This window comes from Trematomus bernacchii, unplaced genomic scaffold (assembly GCF_902827165.1).
Source record: "Trematomus bernacchii unplaced genomic scaffold, fTreBer1.1, whole genome shotgun sequence".
Lineage (NCBI taxonomy): Eukaryota > Metazoa > Chordata > Actinopteri > Perciformes > Nototheniidae > Trematomus > Trematomus bernacchii.
This window is the reverse complement of record NW_022987527.1, coordinates 352481-374122: the sequence shown is the minus strand read 5'-3', so window position 1 is coordinate 374122 and position 21642 is coordinate 352481. Positions and strand designations below refer to the sequence as shown.

Genomic DNA, 21642 nt, shown 5'->3' with positions numbered 1-21642 from the left:
ATAGATGGGCAGAGATTCAAGGTTACCTGACGTAACTATTATTCTCACTGTTAGTGTGGGCTTTTTGGTTCATCTTGTGAGCTGAACTGTCTGAGAATGGCTCTGTGCCTGCAGGCATTTTGGGGAGACACACAAACAGACAGGCACGATACTTTGAGCAAAGGTCAACGCTTCAGAGTAAGGTCTTGCAGACTGAAAGGGAAGGTTGGTAAACAAGCTGATGCAAGACTAAGATGGCATTGGATGGAGAAGATGTGCGCCTGAACGAGCACGCACGCAGCTTTCACCGAACTGTCAATACCCCCTACCTCTTTTGTATCTTCAAAAAGGAACAAAATCAATTGCACACAGGAGGGCAGCAAATAATATTTTCTGAAAGCCATTTAATATCAAAGAAATCCAAAGTGCAGTACATTAAATAGTAGAGTGCGTTGTGCTTGAGGGCTGTCACGGAAAATGGATTATAATAACGTTCTCACAGATGCTTTGAGCTGGTTCTGCTTTGGAAAAACAGGTTGAAAAGGAAACAAATCAACAACAAAAAAAAACCTTGTCCCATCACCTAAATTACTCATTCACAGCTGAGCAATTATGTTTAGAAAAGAAAAGGGGAGAATTGCATGTGGAGTCTAAACCGTTTCTTAGTACACAAGATTAATCTCCTATCGTTTTACTAAGAATGTGGCTCACTATTTTCCATGCTGCAGAATAAATGAAAGGAAAATTGTCCACCATTCAGTTCAAGATGCATAACTGCTGCCTACACACACAAGCAAAGCAGCTTCTGTGTCTCTAAAGCAATCATTTCCCCTTTTTCACACCCAGCTTCGCTCTCCCTTCCCTCTTTGCTTCACTTCTCTCCTCCCCCAATGTGACCATCCAGAGTCCTACACTATCTCCTCGCTCTTAAAAATATTCCCTCAATCCCATCCCTCATTTTCTGGCAACTCACTCCATCTTCCTCCTCCCTCCTCATCCTTCCACCTGCCTGTGCAGTCAAACCAGAGGTTGTTTGTCTGCACAGGTGGAGGGCAGGGACTCCACACTGGTTTTGTAGATGGGTTTCTTCTGAGACCGGTCATCACTGGCAAGAGAGAGAAAGACAGAGGAGCGTTATTATCAGTATATCGACCTCCCAGTAGGCACTAGAAAAGCATAAGCGAGGAAATTATAGACTAGAAGCGAGCGATGGGGCCACATCATGGCTGTTGATGTGAAAGTCCATTTTTCTCTCTTTGGTTCTCTGTCTCTGTTTTTTTCTAACAACCATGCTTTTATACACATGGCGGCTCATGCCTAGCCCCACTTTCAAGGATTCAAATTCTCTTCTGTGGCACTACAAAGACACAGAAATCATGTATGAAGCAGGCTCTTATGGAAATTATGCCATTTGAAAGGGATCTTATTTTATTCAGCCCATATGGAAATAAGATAATGAGCAATACTGCATTGGGTCATGGTGCACATTAACATACTGTCAGCTATGGGTTTAAATAGGACTCCTGCTACAGTTTTAGTCATTGCCGACACCTTCATATATACTTTATATACTATCACAGAATGAAAAGCTGGTCTTATTAGCTTTTCACAGAGAGAAAGTGGATGGAAGCCCACAGGAGATCAAGAAGCGTAAAAGGGATCAAGGACAGGGTCAAGTAGGTCACACCTGCCGAGATAGACTTTAATATTCAATATGGATAACACCTTTTAAAACACATAAAAGCACACGGGCACTAGACGGCACATTTGTGGGAAGGTTCACACTTGGAAACACACACACACACACACAATGTGAAGTAAACACTAAAATGCACGCGTGCCAAAAACACACACTCCGTAACTGAAATGGCCTTGGTTCTATCACATGAGACAGAATGAAATATTGCGGCAATAACCGTATCCGTAATATAAAGTCAAACTGCGGGAGGAGAGACTGGGGCCGAGTTAGGGAAAATAGGAAGGTGAGTATGGATAAAGTGCAGTAAAGGAATCAGACAATCATACCGGCCCACACACACACACACACACACACGCACACACACACATATTCAGAGGCACGTTATCCATCAGATTCTGAATATGGCCAACCTCAGCAGGCAGTTGGCTGGCAATGAAGGGTCGTCGGCCTGATTAAGCTCGCCTGTCTCTCAGCCTAAAAAATGCCCCATGCGTTAACACTTTTTCTGACATTGTGTGTTCCAACATCCGTACTACCAAACTATTTAGTATGTCAGGAAAAGATTAAGTACGTTCAAATAAATAGTATGTCAAATGCAGTATGCCAGATTTACTGGAATGTCCGACAGCATACAGCATGCAACTGCATATTGTTCGGGTCAAAATAAACAAGGTCACATTATGACTCTACCTTCCTACCGTTGGTATCCACCCTTTCATTGTATTTGGTTTTGCACCTTCAACACCCAGCGCGCTTTCATGCTGATCTACACACTCCATTGTCCATTTGAGTAATGCATAATAAATGATGTTTGTTTTAAGAATAACCTAGGGCGGACTCCCTCATTGTGACTTTCCCTGAGCCAGCTTGTGACATTAGGAAAGAGGAACAGAGACACACACACACACACACACACAGTAGTTTCTTACATCGGTCCCTTGCTGGTCTTGGCCTGCTTGGCCCTGCGGCACAGGAACACACTCATGGAGAGGAGGAACACCAAGAGAGCGACAGCCGCTGCCGAGATCATCAAGATGAGCTGCCCATCACTAGACTCATACCAGCGGGCATCCTCTGTGGGACAGATCAGTCAGACATGAAGGAAAACATGCATCACACAGACTCTGAAATCAGCAACTACAAGCTTCCTTGCTCCAGGCGCAAGACAAACTGAAGACAAACTCCTGTTTGTTTGTGGAAGAAAAGAGTTCAGACGGCCTTGCTGCTGTACAAAGCACTGACCTTTAACAAGTCTGCTTCTCAAAATGTAAAACAATATTGTCTGGTTATGCCCTTTCTGTGCTTACATTCACAAATTATACAAAACATTTGTGGATTTTGAGGACCTTGTGTTCTAAAAACCCTTCTTTAGAGCACAGGACTAAGTCAAGATTGAAGAATTATGGCTATGAGGATTTGAGGCAGCAAACACATGCTTTGCTTTTTCACATATACAGCCATTCCGTATGTTCAGAGGATTTCCTGGCAACAGGAATGTTTGCTTTGGTTTGAACAGCTATTGTAGTACAACTTCAAAGCAACAGCAGCGACATGCAACATTTGCATAAGCAAACATTATTCCAGCATATAGAAATTATTAGCTTTTTAATTACTATATGTGCTTCAGAGGAAACACTGGAGACGCAATGTAGCGCAGTGACTGATGAGTCAATTGCAGAAGTAATAAGATAGCGCTACTGTAGGAAAAAAAACATGTATTGGCGTAATTGCTTTTTTAGAGGTTGCATAATTTCAACAATTGAAATCACAAAGCTTATGAATCCTAGTGGGCGGCAGAACAGGGTGTAAAAAAAAAAGCAGTGCATTAACACAGTGCAGTCATCTCACAGGTCACTGATAAAGATGATGAAGACAGATGAAGGGCGATAAATTGGATTAGCAATAATGTTGTAATGAAATTAGCTCTCCACTTCAATACAATATTCCTGTTTGATGATAATTATGCTTGTCAGTCATGCAGATTCACACAAAGAAAACTTCATAGACATCCAGCTTCACAGACAGCAGGACTTCTTAATAAAAGTGTCTACCAACATTTTATTTTCATGTATTATAATGTACGGTATACTTCGTGATGACCATCTATATCTCAGAAAACTCACAACCACATTTGTAACAAATAATAAATAATAATAATAATAATAATAAAGCAGCCGCCTATTGCATGCTCTCAAATGTCATTTCCAAATGGCATAAGTATTTTTAACTAAACACTAAGTCTCTCTGCCATGTACCCACTTCTGTTAAACTTAAAGCTTCCAAAGAAAAATAAATCAAAAGGTCAGGTTCCTTTTATTTAATAATCATCCCCCTGTCCTCTGAAGTATATATTTTTAAATGTACGAATGTTCTCTGCAATCATCGTACCTATTTTTCATTTTAGAGGTAATTTCCTTTCTTTGTCACCTTTTTTCTGTGAGGAGTTTTTGTTAAATGCCTTCCCCGGTCTTTATCACAGCATCAGACGTCTTGTTCTGTGTTATTATCATTTACGTGTGCAGATAAATGAAACCTCATTCCTGCATTACTTCTTCCGCAATAAGGCTTTCATACTTCTGCATTTGTTCTGGATGACGTGAATGCACTCAGACACCTTAACTGTCTGGTCACATTGAAGTGGCTGATTGAAAAGAAACAAGAACACAATGTTTTATTGTGTTTGTGCTATGAGGATGTAGACAGTTGCATTTCCAGAGAGTTACAAAGAAAGCCTAAATAGGTTTTTACAAAGAGGAAGCAGAAACGACCGCTCTAGTCTACAACAGTCAGTATAGAGGACAACAGGATTTAGAGTGTTATCTCACCAGGAAGCACGGTGATGCTGATGGTGCGTTTCTTGCTGAGTGTCTCCACAGAGGGATGCTCGGCTACGCAGGTGTACTGCCCTTCATCGGCCGCTGTCATCTTCCTCAGCGTCAGCGTGGAGGATGGCAGGATCCAGTCGTCACCCTGGGAGAAAGATGGAGACATACAAGAGAGCGTGAGGAGAGTGAAACAAACAGAAAGGAGGTCAGGAAGTAGAAGAAGAAAGATTGGCTGGATTTTTTTTGCAGCCCTAAGGGAATCAACAAACTCGTGGAAAATTTAAATTGTGCTGAGCTGAAAGCGCAAGAAGATTTGAGAATAAATTAAGGTTGTTGGCTAAGAGAGAGAGAGACAGAAAGAAAAATAGAAACTGTCAGACATGAGGGAGAGAGTAAGAGAAAGAAAAGGGGAATAAAGTCTTATTTTGACTGATTTTCTATATGAGGGGCGAAAAGAGAACAAAATAAAATAGGAAAGGGAGAAACAGAAAGATTTAAATGGCAGTGGGGTAAAGAGAGAAAGCAAGAAATAAATGCAGTAGCACTGCCCTCAGAGAACAGTCCCCAAAGTCCCAAATGAAGAGTATTTACCTGAGCAGTAATCCAAATGAATGAACACACGTCGACACAAGTCAATAACCCAGATAACACCATCATTGGCAAAGAATAATGCCGCAACCACAGACTGTTAACGCAACACGTAATGAGATGGCGAGGGAGCGGGACGAATTGTTGACACAAAAATAGCAGCGCTATTATGAGATAGAGCCCGACATGGGAGGAAACAAATAATAGGCCAAACACAAGGATTGGAAAACAAACGTACACGGAGGATGAGGTAAAAAAAAAAAAAGACATTACACCATGCAAATGATTTGGCTCCTGGGAGCTGCAGCTCCTGCCAAGAAAGTCCATTTCAATTTGAATGGATCTGAATTAAGAGGATTTCCCATAAAAGCCAGGTCTGGCCAAAGCAGCATTTTGTATGCAAATCCACTGGCTGCCTAAGCAGTGGCCCGTTTCTGCCTCTGTCCTCTGCTGTCACTACCGGGGGCCAATGTGCCCACACCAAGGAAGCTGTCTGTCAAAGTAGGCCATCCGGATGCCACTTTCTTCCCCATATCTATTCCTGTCATACGTACAGTAAATAGACACATACAATGTAATCTAATGTTATCCTCTCCTTGTGTCACACCTCTCTACCAAACCTCTTCTGATTTATGTAAATGATTTACGAATTATTTGACAGGTGAATCATTAACGACCGGCCAGCCAGTAATGCATGCGTGACAGAGCTGTATCTTTAACAAATAAGGAACCAAAACCCTGAAGCACTGCATATGATCGAAGGCCACACAGTATTAGCAGTATAAAATATCCACTGAATTGGATTTGGACTTGTAAGCCCATTTAAAACCTGGATTAACAGTGACCCTTTAACAAGCATATTAACCTTGAGCCGATTTATCAAAAAGAATAACAAAAGGGAAAACTTGGCAATTAAGTCTGCCTGATCCCGAGATATCTTCACGGTTGCGTAGCTTCATTACTTCCCTGACTTGCTGCTGGCAGCTGTTGTTATGTTGATGACACCTTGAAAAAGCAATACCATTTTCTCACCACAAGGGCACGGTGTATCTCCCGGCTCATCAACTTATTCTTCGTCTTCATGCCTATTGTCACTTTGGCATTTTACACGGAGACGTGTTAATTTCCCTCGGGCAAGAGTTCCTTAGCTTAGTGAAGAGCCCAGTTGAATAATTCAATACTGGTTAACCAAACACAAAAAAAAATCATTAGAAATCTATCTGCATAATTGTTTTCAGGTTGACTGGCTCTTGTCTAGACCTCATTAAACTATTAATCCTCTGTAAGTGGGCAAGCTGCAATCCCCAGCGAGTGGTGGGCCTAAGCCAACCGGTCACTTAAATACAGGGCACTTCTTGTGAGGAGGGGATGGAACGGCGACAGCTGTGGAGAAACTAGTGGCCTGACAAACTCACGGAGAGAAACCGTGTTGGAGGAGGAGAGAGTGCTGTGAGGGAAGCCAAGAGAGAAATAGGGACCCAGAAAGACTGGAACAAGACAGCAAAGAAAATTAAGAGGTCACATCGAAAAGTGGAGGGAGGGAGCCGGAGAGAGCATGACAAGCTTCCAAAGGCATAATGAGGACACTGGAGGAAAATGGAGGCTTTCTCACGTCTTTACTCCAGTAGTAAGTGGGTTCCTCGGATGATCCGGCGGAGCACTTCAACACCACTTCGTCCCCGAGTCGCACCTTCAGCTGCGTAGAGACCCCCAGGTAGCTGGTGAACCCGGCCCTTGTCAGTAACAGCTCTCCCATATCTAAAACCAGCGGGAAATGAGGGGGAACGATCACGCATTAATGAAGCAAGACATTTCCTGTTCGCTGAGGCTTCAAGAGTTCGAGACGTGACTGAATACACGTTTTCAGTGGCAGCAGATCTTTTAAGAATAAAGAAGTATGAATGCCTCCCAGTGGTACACACTGTCCCAAGCAATCAATAATAATGATAATGGGCTTCATCTTATCGAAGTCTTTAGAGGGGCAGTGTTGTGAATAATGGCTCATCTTCTATCTCAATAGATGGCTCACGTTCCTCCAGCTCATGGCTTCTCTCCCTCTCCGCCCCCTTTCAGTCTTTTAGTCCGTTCTAATCTTTGCCTCTTATTGATTCCCCCCATGAGGCTGAGAAGCCGATCAAACAGCATTACGGTCGATTTGATGGCCACTGAGAAGATAGAGGACACTGATAATGTGACTAGCTACGCCATTTCATGCAACTGTGTATCCTGCACTGATAGCTTCAAACTTGAGTCCCACTGGGAGAATGCTTTCTTTGTTTGCTTGGAGTGCAGAGAGAAAGAAAAAATGAAATGACTGTACTCAACATATCATGGCAACACGGCGCGTGAACTACTTACAGTTGTTTTGTTGTACACCCTCTGCAGCTGCATTGCACAGATATGTCTTGTCTTATTAACTATTAATGTGTTTTTCTATCCCTCACTGTGAAGAAAGCTAAGTCCAGACTGTCTGAAAAATTGTCTTGACCTCCTGCTGGTTGGAAATATGAACGAAAAAATATGAAGATTTCCGAGTCTCTCTGTTCTGTCTTCTCGTCTGGATTGTTTCCCAATGTACAATCAGGTGTTTTTTATGCTTCCTTATTTGTCAGTAGTCACACATTTCCTTAATGGAAAGAGAAACTCAGTATCTTATTTGCAAGTCAAATGTTCACCTTATTGTCAGATTGAAGTATGAAAAGATCTAGAGTTTTCTGTATGTATCAAAAAGAAACAGAGTCACGGAGTCATTGTTTCCGGGCCAGTGGAATCGTACCCTTAATGTCTACCCCTGCATAATCATATGCACACTCAAATGACAGTTACTCACATTGGCGTTTCTGAAGAGACATTTTCTTTTAGAATTTTACAAAAAGCTGGCACCTTCAAAGGAAGCATGGAGTCATTGTTTCACAGAGTTACAGCAGACAGCTCCTACTCATATCAACCTGCGCACTCACAATACACTTTGAAGGTCAGCGGCTCGGAGGATCGCTCCTGCTCAGTCACATTTTCGGTGTTGGACACACAGCGGTAGGACCCTTCATTGAACCTCCCAGGGTGGGGGAGGGTCAGGGTGAGACGGTCAGACTGCATGACTGGCTTCGGATTGAAGCACCAAAAGCGCTCACGAACTGGAAGCCACTTCTGCATGTACTGTTAGGGGAAAGACAAAATGTGTTATGGGTTTTGTTCAATTCTCACATTTGTTGAACTACACAGCAGCCAGTTGCACCATGATGAGACATTTACATAAAGCAGTAGATAGTCCATATATTGGCAGCCAATTCAAATGAGTTTAGGTTATGAATGTCATCATGTGACAATGTTAAGAGGGTTTTTATATGAGCAGTATCCGCCTTTAAGTTAAAAAATAACATAAGTCAGAAAGCCCAACTGCTTCAATATCAATAGATGGCTGGAGGACTTCCTAAACATCTTAAGTATGGAAGAAGCTGCTTTCTCCCTGTTATATTTGGTTAAGCCAGACAACAGGCTTTGGGATAAGATAAGGGCTTTCCTGGACTCAAACCATCTCGGCTGCCAACAATAAATATAATAATATTAATTAATAATATTAATAAATAAATATAAATAAAGAGAAATAAGCTATGAAGAAACAGAAAAATAACGGTAATAATAATGAAAGAAGCGAAATTAAATGGGAAATGGATGAATAGGTGAATTAATCATAAAAGGAAGAGATGTGTGTGTGTATATGTACATATGTGTGCATATATATGTATTTATTTATTTGACTATTTATCTATTTATTTACCTATTAAACAATGAAGTATACCTATATTATGAAGCAAATCATGTATAAATACAACGCCATATGCATACATCAAATGTAACTGACACTGTAATCCCCCTACCCCCCACCCTTCATGTTATGTCCTGTCCTACTTGTAATCTGTGTGAGCCATGTCCTTGTCCGTGTGTTTTTGTCTTTTGAAAATGTTTGATAAAATATAAATGTTAAAAAAATAAAATAACAACATAATAAAACACTCCAAGAGGTATTACAATTGTCAGCAATAGAACACTGTTTGCCATTTATTTCCTGCAGCGTTGTAGGCAAACAATAATGAGATAAGTAATCTGAGTTTTTGAAACTTGTTCCCTCTGTTTCCTCTGTTTCCCACCGACCCATTTGTTCCCGTGGCTTACCTCAGCAAATTTCTCAAAGTGGACCTGGCTGATGTTGGCTTCAGAGTCAGAGTAGAGACACTCCAGGGTGACGCTCTCTCCCTCCAGGACCGGCTTGGTCGGCCCTTTAATGAGCAAAGTGGCTGCGTGTGGACAGAGATTACACAGGCTGGTTATTGATCACAACATAAATGGGCAGGGGGCTCACTGGGGATCGGCCTGGGGGATCTAGCTGCTGTTCTGGGCAATACTTTCTAAACAACCGCTCCCTTTTCCTGACATTTTGTTTCAGGCTCCTGTGGGAACACTGCCAATACTCTCAAAGTCCCCATGGCCACATGACCAACAACAGGTTATTCCACTTCCTTCGCTGAACTCCTGACAGTCATCTATTTGTTGTTCACTTAAGACGAGAACTATTGCATACCACAGACATAGTTTACATTATTTTTTACAGTTAAGCAGTGAGTTTAAACTGAACATATATTTGTATTCAGTAGGATAAGTATAAATACATACAAATCTATATACAACATTGTTTTTCTTGCCAGTCTCTTGATGATACAACAAACACTTCTTGCTTCAGTCTGTGTCGCCACAAGGGGAAACCCATCAGTGTGACAGAAGAGAAAATAAAGCGTTTCCTCTTGAGGACATACGCACTACGAAACAGACAAGCAAGCAGTGAAACAGGCAGGAACACACACATACACACAAACACACACAATAATACAACACCAAATGTATGAATATGGAAGTTAAAAACCCCAGAACAAGACTTGAGGATTAAATAGATTTTTACAAAGCAGCAATACAATTAAACGTTTTGACTAGATTGTAAAACATTACATGAGTAAATAAAACAGATTTACCATAGCTGCCATGGATCAGGGCGACCACTGCAGTAACAAGAAGAACATTCATGATTGTTCAAAATATGTTCTCAATACTGTGGCGAAATGGTGCGCTCTCCTGTGAAGCCTCTTATCTGAAATGAACCTTGCACAGTATGTATTTATGCCGAGGTGTAGGAGTGGCTTGTATTTTGAGGAAGTAGCTTCCAAGTAGTCCGATATTGTGAAAGTATTCAACAAAGCAACCATGCGAATCAAAATTGTTCATTTTCTTTTTAATGTCTCTGGTCATGACATATAATATGAGGTGAATAGACGCCTGAAATTGTTTATGTGAAGTGTAAATGAAGGAAGTGCTCCAGTGATAATTAAATTCAGTCCCAGTGCGTCACCAGTCTCTGGGTAGAACCAGGCCCTTCACGTTTGCTGTCTGAGCTTGTTGTTGAGGTCAGTATGTTTTATAACTAAGTTCAACAGGTTTCGAGAGATGTCTTAACATGTAAAAGCAGAGTTTCGTAATTTCCCTGGCGTGATATACATAACACCGAGCCAGCAAGCATTTTACGCTTCACTCGCTTTGACCATTGAGATGAGCGGGAATGAAATCGAAAGAGATTCAGTCCATCAAATACAGAGCATCAGAGAGCGTTTGCTGAACGCACACTTAAAATGCTTACATTGTGACTAACTGAGTCACACTCCTAGTTTTTTCACTTTCAGTTAGATCCAGGTCTGTTCGGTTGTCTTCATAAATCATGGATAGCTTATTAAATAAACAGGCATACACTATATTTTCTCCCACTGATATTCTATTACTACAATAATATAGTGCTTCTTCAACATATCTAGGAAGCGAAACATTGTGTCACAAATACATGTCGGTCAGAGCAAGCAAACGACAGTGTTCCCTTTTCTCATAACTCTGACGTTTTCCTCCTATGCACCTATCTACACAAATCAGAAAGTGTACACCAGCCTTAATAGTAGGCCTAACACTATTTAAGATACAAGTATATATATATAGGCCTTTGTGTGTGATTATACACCTTTAAAACATCTTACAATTAGCACACATGCGACACAAACAATGCATACAATAATTAGGGATGTATACCCTCCATGTAAACAGTATCTAATTTAACAATTACCAGCAAATCAGGGGCCTGTATATTTGGAGAATTTGTACTTAGACTGTATTATATCCTTATATACATGCCCATCACTGCAAAGGATATGTACTACTTCCTATAACTTAATTAAAGATTAAACCACATAAACCTTGAACAAATCTAACAAAGTGCTCTGTAGGTGGTTGTTTTAAAAAAATATTTAGGTGGTATGTCTAAATCAGCATGATTTACAATAAGGGCGTAATGCGAATATTTTTAATAAATGCTTGAAGTTGAAGATGTTTTGTTTCATTGTTATAACTTATCCAACAAAAATCTATTATTTATTTACTACTTTAAATGTTTTTTGCTCTATGAATGCATTTTTTATTATTTGAAATATTGCCATTATTCTATGCCATTATTTTTACACATGTATTTAAGTATTATACTTGTTATTAATGGGATATATCTCTTCGTATTGAATTCAAAATACTGTAATTGTATTTCCTTATTATATTGGTTTAATAATGGTGTAGTTCCAAAAGGTATCCAGCAGGTGGCAGAGTAAAGGCTTCATGTTTTCACCGGAAATAGATATAAACAAAGCGGAAGTAGTGAACGAGATAACCTCGATCATTTTTCTAGCTGTGCCGAGGCAATTTGAGGGACTCTTTTTGTATCAAACTCACCTGTATTCCCCGCAACGACCCCAAAACATGGACAGATAGTGTTTGTTTTACTGGGTAAGTTGTCAACTTAACAGCTAATTCTAGGATGTATGGTACAGAAAGCCGCGGCGCTAAGATTAGCTGCTAATGTTAGCCTGTAATGCTACATTCAAAGCTGCTATTGTTTTTAGCACATTACGGTGTGTTAGCGTCGGTATTTAACCTTTTCCTTTCTTTATACAACATACACAGCCGATTGGAGCTGACATAATTGATCCCATTGTTTGACAGTGTCATGTTTCTATATCTGTTACAATTGAGATCAATCGGCATAGTTTTACGGCTAAGTTTCTGTATGTGCCTTGTAGCTATTTGTAATGTTAATGACCTATTTGTGGTTTTACAAAGTACTCTACAAAGAGAATAACATAAAAACATCAGCACAGTAATGCAATACAATGTAGAGAAAAAACGGATAATGACATAACAAAACGTACCACAATAAAAAATAAAAGTTACATCAAGAAATTGAGCATAATGGATATAACAATAGGACAAACTAAAGGCAAGGCATGCATTAATATATGTTTTTTTTTTTACGTGAAGGGTTTGCAAGCAGTTTTAAGCATGTTAACGTATTGTTGCTGTGATCCTAACTTGGCTGTTTTCCCCAGATTTACGGAGGTGGTCCCTGTAAACGAGAATCTATCACTCCTGTGCCCACCTTGGATTGTCACTCCGGACTCTGACACACAACAGTTCTGCTTCTTGCTAAACTCCAGAGACCCTTCACTTTATCTGTGGCCACCAACATGGCTAACAGCACCGCAGCACCAGTGAAGGTTGGGACCCCTGGCCCTGCTGGCAGGATCAGTCCAGAGGGATCTCAGGTCAGTCAGCCTATTTATTTAATAATGGGGTCCCTGTTATCACCTTTTTATCTAGAGCCCTCATTACACTACTTAGCAAGGACTCAACATCAGAACATCTGTACTCTTTTGTAACATGAATACATCTGCTTTGCCTCCAGGTGCTCAGTAAGAAGAAGCTGCAGGACCTGGTGAGAGAGATCGATCCCAATGAGCAGCTGGACGAGGATGTTGAGGAGGTTAGTCTGCATTTTCAATTATGTTAGGTAGTGAAGTTTAAAGTGTGACATGAATACTACTTGCATCTTGCAGGTCCTTGTTGCTCTATAGCTTTCCTAACTGACTGCCACATCCATCATTTGGAAATGTTATTCTATCGAAAGCCTGGCTGCATGAAAAATGAGGGATCTGTCCAGCCGCCGGGGAAAGTTACTTTCCTTTACTGAGCACGATGGATGGTTTTCAAAATGCCCGTCTCTTTTCAGATGCTGCTACAAATTGCAGATGACTTTATAGAGAGCGTTGTGACAGCGGCCTGTCAGCTGGCTCGCCATCGCAAGTCCAACACCTTGGAGGTGAAGGATGTTCAATTACATCTGGGTAAGTTGCAGTTGGCTTTTAAATGCAGTGTTTAAGCATTTCTTTGCACAGCAAATGTTTTCAGGTATACAATACATGGCAGCCCTGTAATCTGTTGTGGATAATTGCTTTACTAAATGATTGTCTTAACATGCCCTATATAAAATGGATGTTTGTTTGTTTGTAGCCTTTATAAATGGCCCGCTGGCCCGGAAGCACTATTTAGACACCCCGCACTATTTAGACACCCGCACCCTTTTTTTTTATCTGTTTGCTGCGGAGCGCAGCGGGAGCGCAGCGGGAGCGCAGCGGGAGCGCAGCGGGAGCGCAGCGGGAGCGCAGCGGGAGCGCAGCGGGAGCGCAGCGGGAGCGCAGCGGGAGCGCAGCGGGAGCGCAGCGGGAGCGCAGCGGGAGCGCAGCGGGAGCGCAGCGGGAGCGCAGCGGGGAGCGCAGCGGGAGCGCAGCGGGAGCGCAGCGGGAGCGCAGCGGGAGCGCAGCGGGAGCGCAGCGGGAGCGCAGCGGGAGCGCAGCGGGAGCGCAGCGGGAGCGCGCTCATACACTACAGACTTTCTCCCCACCTAACCATTCGCCAACATGTTTTTAATACCAGCGTTAACCGGCCAAGCGCCGGGCAAAAAAAAAACTATCTTCAAATAAAAGAATGTCACCGAAGGAGTTAAAGGAGAGTGACAGGGAGTAGGAGAAGAAGAGGGAGAGAAAGTTTCAGCCACACTGGCTTGATCGATGGAGTTGGCTTCAATATGATATAAACAAGGTCTTTTGTCGGGTCTGTACATCAATGCCGACCTATGCTGACAAGTAAGTGAAGAGTAGAAAATATAAAGGTATATTCGCTATAGGGAAATGTCCCAGCAGTTTAGGATAATGAAGGTTCTAATCTAATCTATTACTTTAGGCGCGTTCACACCGGAGTACTTTTCCCCGTTTAGTTCCGTTAGTACCCCTTATGTCGCGTTCACACCAAAAAGAGTACTTAGTGCCTGCTAGAGAGGTGGTACCAAAAAAGTACCAATTTCTATTGGCTGGGCGAATTGCAAACCACGCCCCGTAAAACTCTGAAAAGTTTTGTGAAGCCGCCATTGTATTTGTGGCATTAGCATTATTAGCATTAGCCCCGCGCACCAACGGAGAGAGAATAACTTATGGCAACACACAAAAAAACATGGGAGCGGTGGAGATGAGGTGTCGGCGTTCTGGTGATTTACTCGGAAGGCTTCAGTAGAAGCTGCTGGGAGTCCCAGCAGCTTCTACTGAAGCCAGTCCCCAACTCTGGGGACTTCGGGCGGCAGTATACACCGTGAAGTTGCGGCCTGCCAGTAAACCCAAAGCAGAAGAAGACTAAGTGACGTCAGCAGCTCATTTGCGTAATCTTCCCTCAGGGAACTTATTCCGGTGTGAACGCGATTGGTACTTAGTGCCCTGGGGTAATACGTGCCGGGGCACTAATGGCGCGTTTCCACTACACGGCCTCGCTCGGTATGGCTAGGCCTCGTTAGGACTGGCTCACTTTATGGCGCATTTCCATTACAGTTTAGGAACTGGGGTAGTATCTATAGTAACGCAGTGTAGGCGGACCCGTGACGTCATCTTCAATGAGAACCCCAGAAAAACAACACAGCCGTTAGCTGTTAGCACTCAGAGCTCACAGCTCCTCATATATGTTCAGAAACTAGACAAAAGTTAAACAAGTACAAACCACAGACTGCCTGTGTCATGGCGAATACAGTCGCTGCTTTATTTATGTCTGTATAGGCCGTTGTTGTGAGTGTGGACGGTCGGAGCATATACTGCGTTAGCTTAGCCGATCTCCATTTAGAAAACACGCATTTTAAAAGGTTTTTCGCCTGCCGTCTGTCTGCAGACTTATCAAAGCATTAATTCATGGTTTTTACTAACCGGTATCAGTATGTTGTTACTTCGGCATCATTTTGAAACGTGTATTACAATTAAATCACGGTCAAATATGTCCATCTTGTTGTAGTTGTAGCCCCCTTGCCAGTGATTCTCTCTCTAGTTTAGCATACTCAGCCCGACTCAGCCTCGTTGTCTCTGGCCCTAGACCCACGATTTTATGAGGCCAGAAAAACTGTGAATTAGGACCCGCCGGCCGGTACTAGGCCAAGTGGAAACACAACCAAAAACGGGCCGCTGACGTCACAGCCCTCTTAAACCGTGCTCCGCGCTGTAGTGGAAACGCGCCATAAGTACGGCAAAGTACTCGGTGTGAAAGCGGCTATAGCCATTACATTTCTAACTCCTAATGACAGGAAGGCAGAAAGCGCATTATACAAATAATAATACTCATAATAATGATAATAGCAGACATTTTTTAACAATGACCACAATATAATTATTTTAATAAACCAAATACGAACAATTGAGGAAAATGAGGAAGAACTGATGATTAAAATGTTGTAGTAATGTAGTTTGTGCATAAATTACTATTGCAACAAATGTGTTCATTTTCTTCATTATTAGTCGATTATTTTGGACGAATGCTCCGGGCCAGTGGTTACATTGGGGGGGCCAGTGGTTACATTGGGGGGGCCAGTGGTTACAATGGGGGGGCCAGTGGTTACATTGGGGGGGCCAGTGGTTACAATGGGGGGGCCAGTGATCATCCGGGCCAGTGGAATTGTACCCTTAATGTCTACCCCTGCATAATCATATGCACACTCAAATGACAGTTACTCACATTGGCGTTTCTGAAGAGACATTTTCTTTTAGAATTTTACAAAAAGCTGGCACCTTCAAAGGAAGCATTCAAGGATTTATGCTGTAGAGAAAATACAAAAACAAACATCTTTGAAAGTGTTATGTCAAATAGAAAAGCTGCGTTTTACCCTTGAGCGAAGGTAATTTGTTCTCATCTCCCGGAGTGACTATGAATTTCTCAGGAAGCTCTTGTGACTGTTTGCAGACAGCTTTCGGGGTAACATGGCAACCAAATCACTGACTGATAAAATGTCAGCTCTGCTTTGTCATGACAGTAAGGATAGTCAAGGCAGTCGTGGATGTTGATTTTGTGTCGTGCTGACATTTTGCATTTCTTTTCTCAGAGCGCCAGTGGAACATGTGGATTCCTGGTTACGGCTCCGATGAGATCCGGCCGTTCAAGAAGGCTTGCACCACAGAGGCTCACAAACAGGTGAGCGACACAACGCTTTGTTTCTGTTGGTCACAGTTAAATATTCAGATCCATACATTTTTTGGATCAATCTCGTACATGTCATTACTTTTTATTCGTATTGAAATGAACAAGCCTAACCGGTTTCTTTTTTTTTCATTTCAGAGAATGGCGCTGATCCGCAAGACAACCAAAAAGTAGCAAGACTGTTCTCTGATATGTTGTACCCACTCTGTGTATTGTCTTTTTTTCCCCCTTTTCAGTTGGGATGTTTTTTGACTTATAAGGAAGAAAAGGATGGTTTGGGTGAAGTTTTTTTTTTTCATTTGATATTAGATAGTGTTTAATTGTCATGTCTCTCTAACCTTTTGAGTACTGTGCCACATACATCACATAATAATGTAATTATTGACTCTGATTCTGTTTTTGTTGCCATTAAGCTAAGCCTGGCAGAGCTCTATTCATTGCAATTTTTTCAATAAACATTTACTGGAATACTTCTTTTTGATTATGAGGTGTATCTGGTTTACCTTTTTAATATTCTAAAGCACTTGGACGTGGATTCAAAAAGATTTAGTGTTCTCATGCCAAAATGTTTTATTTTAAGAGGATATTTAATAACATCCTATTGCATATGATGGCTACTGATGTTTTATTACATTGACACTTTTTGCCACCATCCCTGCAAGTTTTATTTTTACCTTTGTCTATTTCAGCAAAACAATTATAGAAGAAATGGTACTTTTCACAAAATAATAAATACATGAACAAAGGATCTGGTATCAAGAGACATTTTGTATTTGCAAAATTTGACATGAGTGAGTCGTACATACAGTGTTGCATTTCGTCAAATAAATGTGTTTCCCTTTGTAACTAATAGGATCATTTCATGTGGTATATTTGCATTGAGCCAAGAACGCATCCCTGTACAAATACACAACAGTTAACCTGTCTGTAAATCTCTGGGTTTCTTTTAGTAGCAAAACAAATAGTCTGCCTTTTCTCTGCAGAAACACAGGAGGCCGTTTAATCTGCCAGACGGACAGTAATAGCTATGGAAACCTCTCACAACATAAAACAGTATTCAAATGCACCCTAGAGTTGTATAAATTAATTAATTTGAACAAAAGGACGCCCAAAACAAGTGCTCACTCAACATGCTGTGATGCAACAAAGCCGTTTCTCGAAAACACCGCTCAGGCCCAAAGCATTGCAGCACAATTCACAGTCATAGGGGGATGTTTATAATCTCCACCAAGGCACCCGAAAAATAACAGCTGCCAATCACCGACAGACCCAGCAACATAGACAAGAATCACAGATTAAGGTGCAGAAATGGGTTCTAAAGAAGGAAAAGCAGTGTCATTGTACAGTCTCACAAGCAAAAATCAAACAAATTATGCCAAATTGTAACCAAAGTACAATTCCGACCACTCGGATACGGTAAGGAAATCAGGACACCAAGGTTGGCAACCTACTGTCCAAACATCGATAGAAGAGAAGATGTGATCGTATCCCACTCTTATACAATGAATGCCAGTGATGCACTCTCATCTGGCACCAGTGGTGGATCAATATGTCCTCATTACAACTCCTGCGCTTCTGAACTCCGGTAAGCAAAGACCTCATCAGTCCATGTTAGGCTGATCAGCTGTTGGCCTAGCATCTCACCAACGAGATCTGAACCGCTCTGTCAAGTTTTAAAAGTCCTATAAAGGAAGGAACTAGAGATTTTGCAACTAAACAAGAGTTTACAGCTGTGATAGCAACATGACTATTGCTGACATCAGCGTGTTAGCATGCTGCTGATTAGCAGGTAATATATCATGTTGTCGCCATTTTATCCCCGAACATGTCAACAGCCAAAAAGTACAGCTGTGGAAAGTAGGCATGATTTTAGTTTTCATAAACCAAAGTGTTGGGCAAAATGTAAAATTTGAACTGAAGATTGCGCTAGAAAAAAAGCAAAAGGACCTGAGCACCTGTAAATATTCCATCAATATATTCTTCAGACATTTCACCAAAAAACAAACATGGCAACCTGCTGCTGGTGTTAGATACAAAAAAAGGGTACCACTTTACAATAAGACTAGCCTTATAAAGGGTTTACGAATAGTTTGTAATTCATTTATTAATTAGGTTGTGAACACTTTATAAATCATTAATAAGCTTTTATAAGACATGAGATAAACAGGGCAACTGTGACCGGTTGCTTGCCAAATAGTGAGCCCACATTTATCTGTAGGCCTACTGCTAAGCCTTATAGTGGCTACCTAGCTTACTTCGTCTTCTTCATCAGCCAACATCCTTGGTATCTGTTGCTCACTGAGTTGATTCTCGCTAAGTAGCCAATATAAGGCTTAGTCATCTTGCCAAATAGTGAGCCTGTGTTGATGTATGTTAGAACTGGTTTATAAATGGTTCTTAATGATTAATAAAGTGTTTACAACCTAATTCATAAACTAATTATAAACCCTTTATGAATCCTTTATAAGGGTAGTCTTATTGTAAAGTGGTACCAAAAAAATAAAATGAATGCTGGACAAAATTAAGTGGCAAGTCATCTAATAGTACGTTTATCTGTTTTACCAAACAACTGATCAACATTGCCATCATGGGCCAAAGATGAATATCAAAACATTGTACTTTAATGGTTTTCATGATGGTCAAGTTATTACATTAAACCTCCAGCATAGATCAGACCTCCTGGGGGCTGGTTTTAGTTCTATTGTAACATTAGTGTGTTGTGGAGACCACCACCAGTCCACGGTTTAATCACAACACTTCTTCTTCTTGGAGGTGGAAATGGGTTGTGTCAGGCTGGCTCTCTGTAACTGAAGCGCATGAGGTGCGGCACACTTGACTCCATCCCAGCCCTCCTGCAGCTCCACCTCTCCGCTCAGTAGACCCTGGTAGACCCTCCGAGTGAGCAGCTCGAAGGCCTCCCTCACGTTCTGACCCATCTTGGCAGAAGCCTCGATGTACGGCATCCCTAGCTGCCCGGCCAGTTTCTCAGCCTGCTCCCGACTCACCACCCTCCCCCCCTGAGCATCTTGGTCGCTCTTCTGTCCCACCAGGACAAACAGAACCTTATTCGGCTGCACTCGCTCGCACACCTCATCGTGCCACTCCTTAATGTGGTCAAAGGAGGCTTGGTTGGTCATGTCAAACACCAGCAGGCCTCCGACTGAGTTGCGGTAATAAGAACGGGTGACAGACCTGAGGAAAGAGGAGAGACACGGGGTTAAATCATGAGGAAAGAAGGAGGAGGTTTGAATTTCAACACATGAAAACCTCACTGGGTGGTGCAGAGGTCAGACTGGGCTTACTAACTTCCTGTTAGAGTGATCAAATAATCAGCTGATGCTCTTCACTGTCTGAGTTGAGCTTTTTCTTAAAGATAAGCAGGTTGATTAAAGAGTCAATAAATGAATATCTACTGTGTTTCTCTCAGCCTAATCAGGAAACTGTCAAGAGGCATGGAGTTCCCCCATGAGTCACTGAATGTTTAACCGAAATCATAGGGCTGGTTAAACGGTCCTCCTTGGAGCCCGTTGCTAAAAAAAACACATACTTTATTCATTACTTATTTAGGAAAACTATCCTGATTTGGCTGACTTTTTAGCTGACTCATGTGGGATAAGCTGGCTACAGATACGAGGCAGAGAGGAGGTAAACACAAACAGGCAGTCTGCAATTTGTCACGGTTCATTCAACTGGAGAACTGATTTAATGAATTTAGAGACAGTGAAATATTTTACTGTTTGTTTAGTTTTTTCTTTAAATATGCTGAGCATGAAGAATAACGCCCTTTGAAAGATCGGCCTCTTCAACTTTAAGCATTACACATACAGCACTGCATCTCTACACACACTGATCTTGTGAGTTTGACAGGGTGGATACACAGTGGCAAACACTAATGAACCCGTGTGAATGGAATAACCAGTGGTAGTTTATTTGGATAGTATATTTGCATGCAGAGGAGTCATATTGGGATATTTATATTCTAGTACTATCTTATACAAAGAAGCATAGTGTCTGGTGCGTCCTCACCTGAACCTTTCCTGCCCGGCTGTGTCCCAGAACTGTAGCTTGACGCGGACGCCCGGCTCCACCTCCAGGAAGTGAACGTAGAAGTCTACACCCACCGTCTGGTTGATGGACTCCAGGAACATGTCTTCTGTGTAGCGCTTCAGCAGGGAGGACTTGCCCACTGTGGAGTCCCCCAGCATGATGATCCTGAACTGGTACTGCCACAACGTTAGATCCATGGTTGCTGGTTGTGGGGAAACAAGGTATGACAGTGAATACAGCTTGTAGGGATTCAGATGTGTATACAAGTTGGGTTAAAAAGAAGATGGACACCAAAGGAATTATGAAAGAGGTTGCAAGTAAGGTCAGGAATAACTGAGGTTTATATTGAACACTATAGATGGTACCTTAAGGGTTGTACAAGATATTTAAAGAAGAAATATTACCTGTAAGAGACTAGAAATCCAGCTTCCCACCAGTTGGTTCCTTATCTTTGACGCTCCAAATGTTGAGAACAACCACAGCAGCCACTCCTTGTAAATCTCGCAATCAGCAATCTGTTCACAGTCATCTCAAACTCCTATACAGGTGAGGGCTGCAGCACAAGTCTCTCACTCTCTGCCCCATGGTGGTTCATCCAAAACTCTTCAAAAAGCAGGTTTGTGGACAAATCTGTCCCACAAAAGTAGATCCTAGTACAGCTGTGGTTGGCATCCGAGTTGCTGATCCTGACTGATACTGTAAGCATGTGCATGGGTGTGCTGCGCAGGGGAGTGAACTTCTAAAGTTTCCCTGTTTATACTTGACAAAAGGCAGGGCAGAAAAAGGATAAGGGGAGGGCTGTTGTGGAATGGGAGGGCCAGATGTGGGAGTAAAAGGGGAGGGGTTATAAAGGAAGTAGTGTTGCAGTTGATACCATATCAAGACAAAACGTAATGTTTCCTGCTGGTTTATATCAGAGTGACATCATTGACAGTGGTGGATGTGGGCAACTGTCTGCCCACAGGATTTGCAGCAGTTCTTATCACTTTATGGTATTGTCAGTAGAGTGAACATTGCTACCTGAAAAGGGAAGTTGACAGTTTATGTTCCCCTGGGAATCACTAGGAAAGGCTACTCCTTTTCTACAATGGGTTT

General features: G+C 41.9%; 3 protein-coding genes across 4 annotated transcripts; 1 reads left to right on the top strand and 2 right to left on the bottom strand.

Moving 5' to 3' along the window:
- Positions 1–363: 363 nt before the first annotated feature.
- si:ch211-79k12.1 (uncharacterized protein LOC568891 homolog) lies at positions 364–10455 on the bottom strand. Its single transcript, XM_034120733.1, has 7 exons — positions 10116–10455; positions 9265–9386; positions 8052–8247; positions 6704–6849; positions 4504–4648; positions 2608–2752; positions 364–1084 (listed from the first exon to the last, which is right to left on the bottom strand). The coding sequence occupies exons 1-7, from the start codon at positions 10165–10167 to the stop codon at positions 997–999; spliced, it is 894 nt and encodes a 297-aa protein (XP_033976624.1). The 5' UTR covers positions 10168–10455; the 3' UTR covers positions 364–996.
- Positions 10456–10458: 3 nt separating this feature from the next.
- taf12 (TAF12 RNA polymerase II, TATA box binding protein (TBP)-associated factor) lies at positions 10459–17346 on the top strand. Of its 2 annotated transcripts, none has more exons than XM_034120754.1 (6): positions 10459–10544; positions 12552–12767; positions 12908–12985; positions 13232–13346; positions 16406–16494; positions 16639–17246. In XM_034120754.1, exons 2-6 carry the CDS (start codon positions 12690–12692, stop codon positions 16672–16674), a joined length of 396 nt encoding a protein of 131 aa, XP_033976645.1. In that variant the 5' UTR covers positions 10459–10544; positions 12552–12689; the 3' UTR covers positions 16675–17246. The 2 variants fall into 2 exon arrangements, with proteins under 2 accessions (XP_033976645.1, XP_033976638.1); XM_034120747.1 differs by lacking the exon at positions 10459–10544 and adding an exon at positions 11793–11952 and having other exon boundaries at positions 16639–17346.
- A 1574-nt stretch (positions 17347–18920) lies between these two features.
- On the bottom strand, positions 18921–21299 carry rab42b (RAB42, member RAS oncogene family). The gene is made up of 3 exons (XM_034120721.1): positions 20952–21299; positions 20527–20749; positions 18921–19692 (listed from the first exon to the last, which is right to left on the bottom strand). The coding sequence occupies exons 2-3, from the start codon at positions 20742–20744 to the stop codon at positions 19245–19247; spliced, it is 666 nt and encodes a 221-aa protein (XP_033976612.1). The 5' UTR covers positions 20745–20749; positions 20952–21299; the 3' UTR covers positions 18921–19244.
- Between the last annotated feature and the right edge of the window lie 343 nt (positions 21300–21642).

Coding starts and splice junctions, on each gene's coding strand:
- rab42b (XM_034120721.1), bottom strand. CDS start 20,744: ATGGATCTAACGTTGTGGCAGTACCAGTTCAGGATCATCATGCTGGGG. Junction 19,693..20,526: donor GCCGGGCAGGAAAGGTTCAG/GTGAGGACGCAC, acceptor CTCTTTCCTCAG/GTCTGTCACCCGTTCTTATT.
- taf12 (XM_034120747.1), top strand. CDS start 12,690: ATGGCTAACAGCACCGCAGCACCAGTGAAGGTTGGGACCCCTGGCCCT. Junction 12,768..12,907: donor TCAGTCCAGAGGGATCTCAG/GTCAGTCAGCCT, acceptor CTTTGCCTCCAG/GTGCTCAGTAAGAAGAAGCT. Junction 12,986..13,231: donor TGGACGAGGATGTTGAGGAG/GTTAGTCTGCAT, acceptor GTCTCTTTTCAG/ATGCTGCTACAAATTGCAGA.
- si:ch211-79k12.1 (XM_034120733.1), bottom strand. CDS start 10,167: ATGAATGTTCTTCTTGTTACTGCAGTGGTCGCCCTGATCCATGGCAGC. Junction 6,850..8,051: donor GCTGACCTTCAAAGTGTATT/GTGAGTGCGCAG, acceptor CGCTGGTTTTAG/ATATGGGAGAGCTGTTACTG. Junction 2,753..4,503: donor CAGCATCACCGTGCTTCCTG/GTGAGATAACAC, acceptor TCTGTCCCACAG/AGGATGCCCGCTGGTATGAG.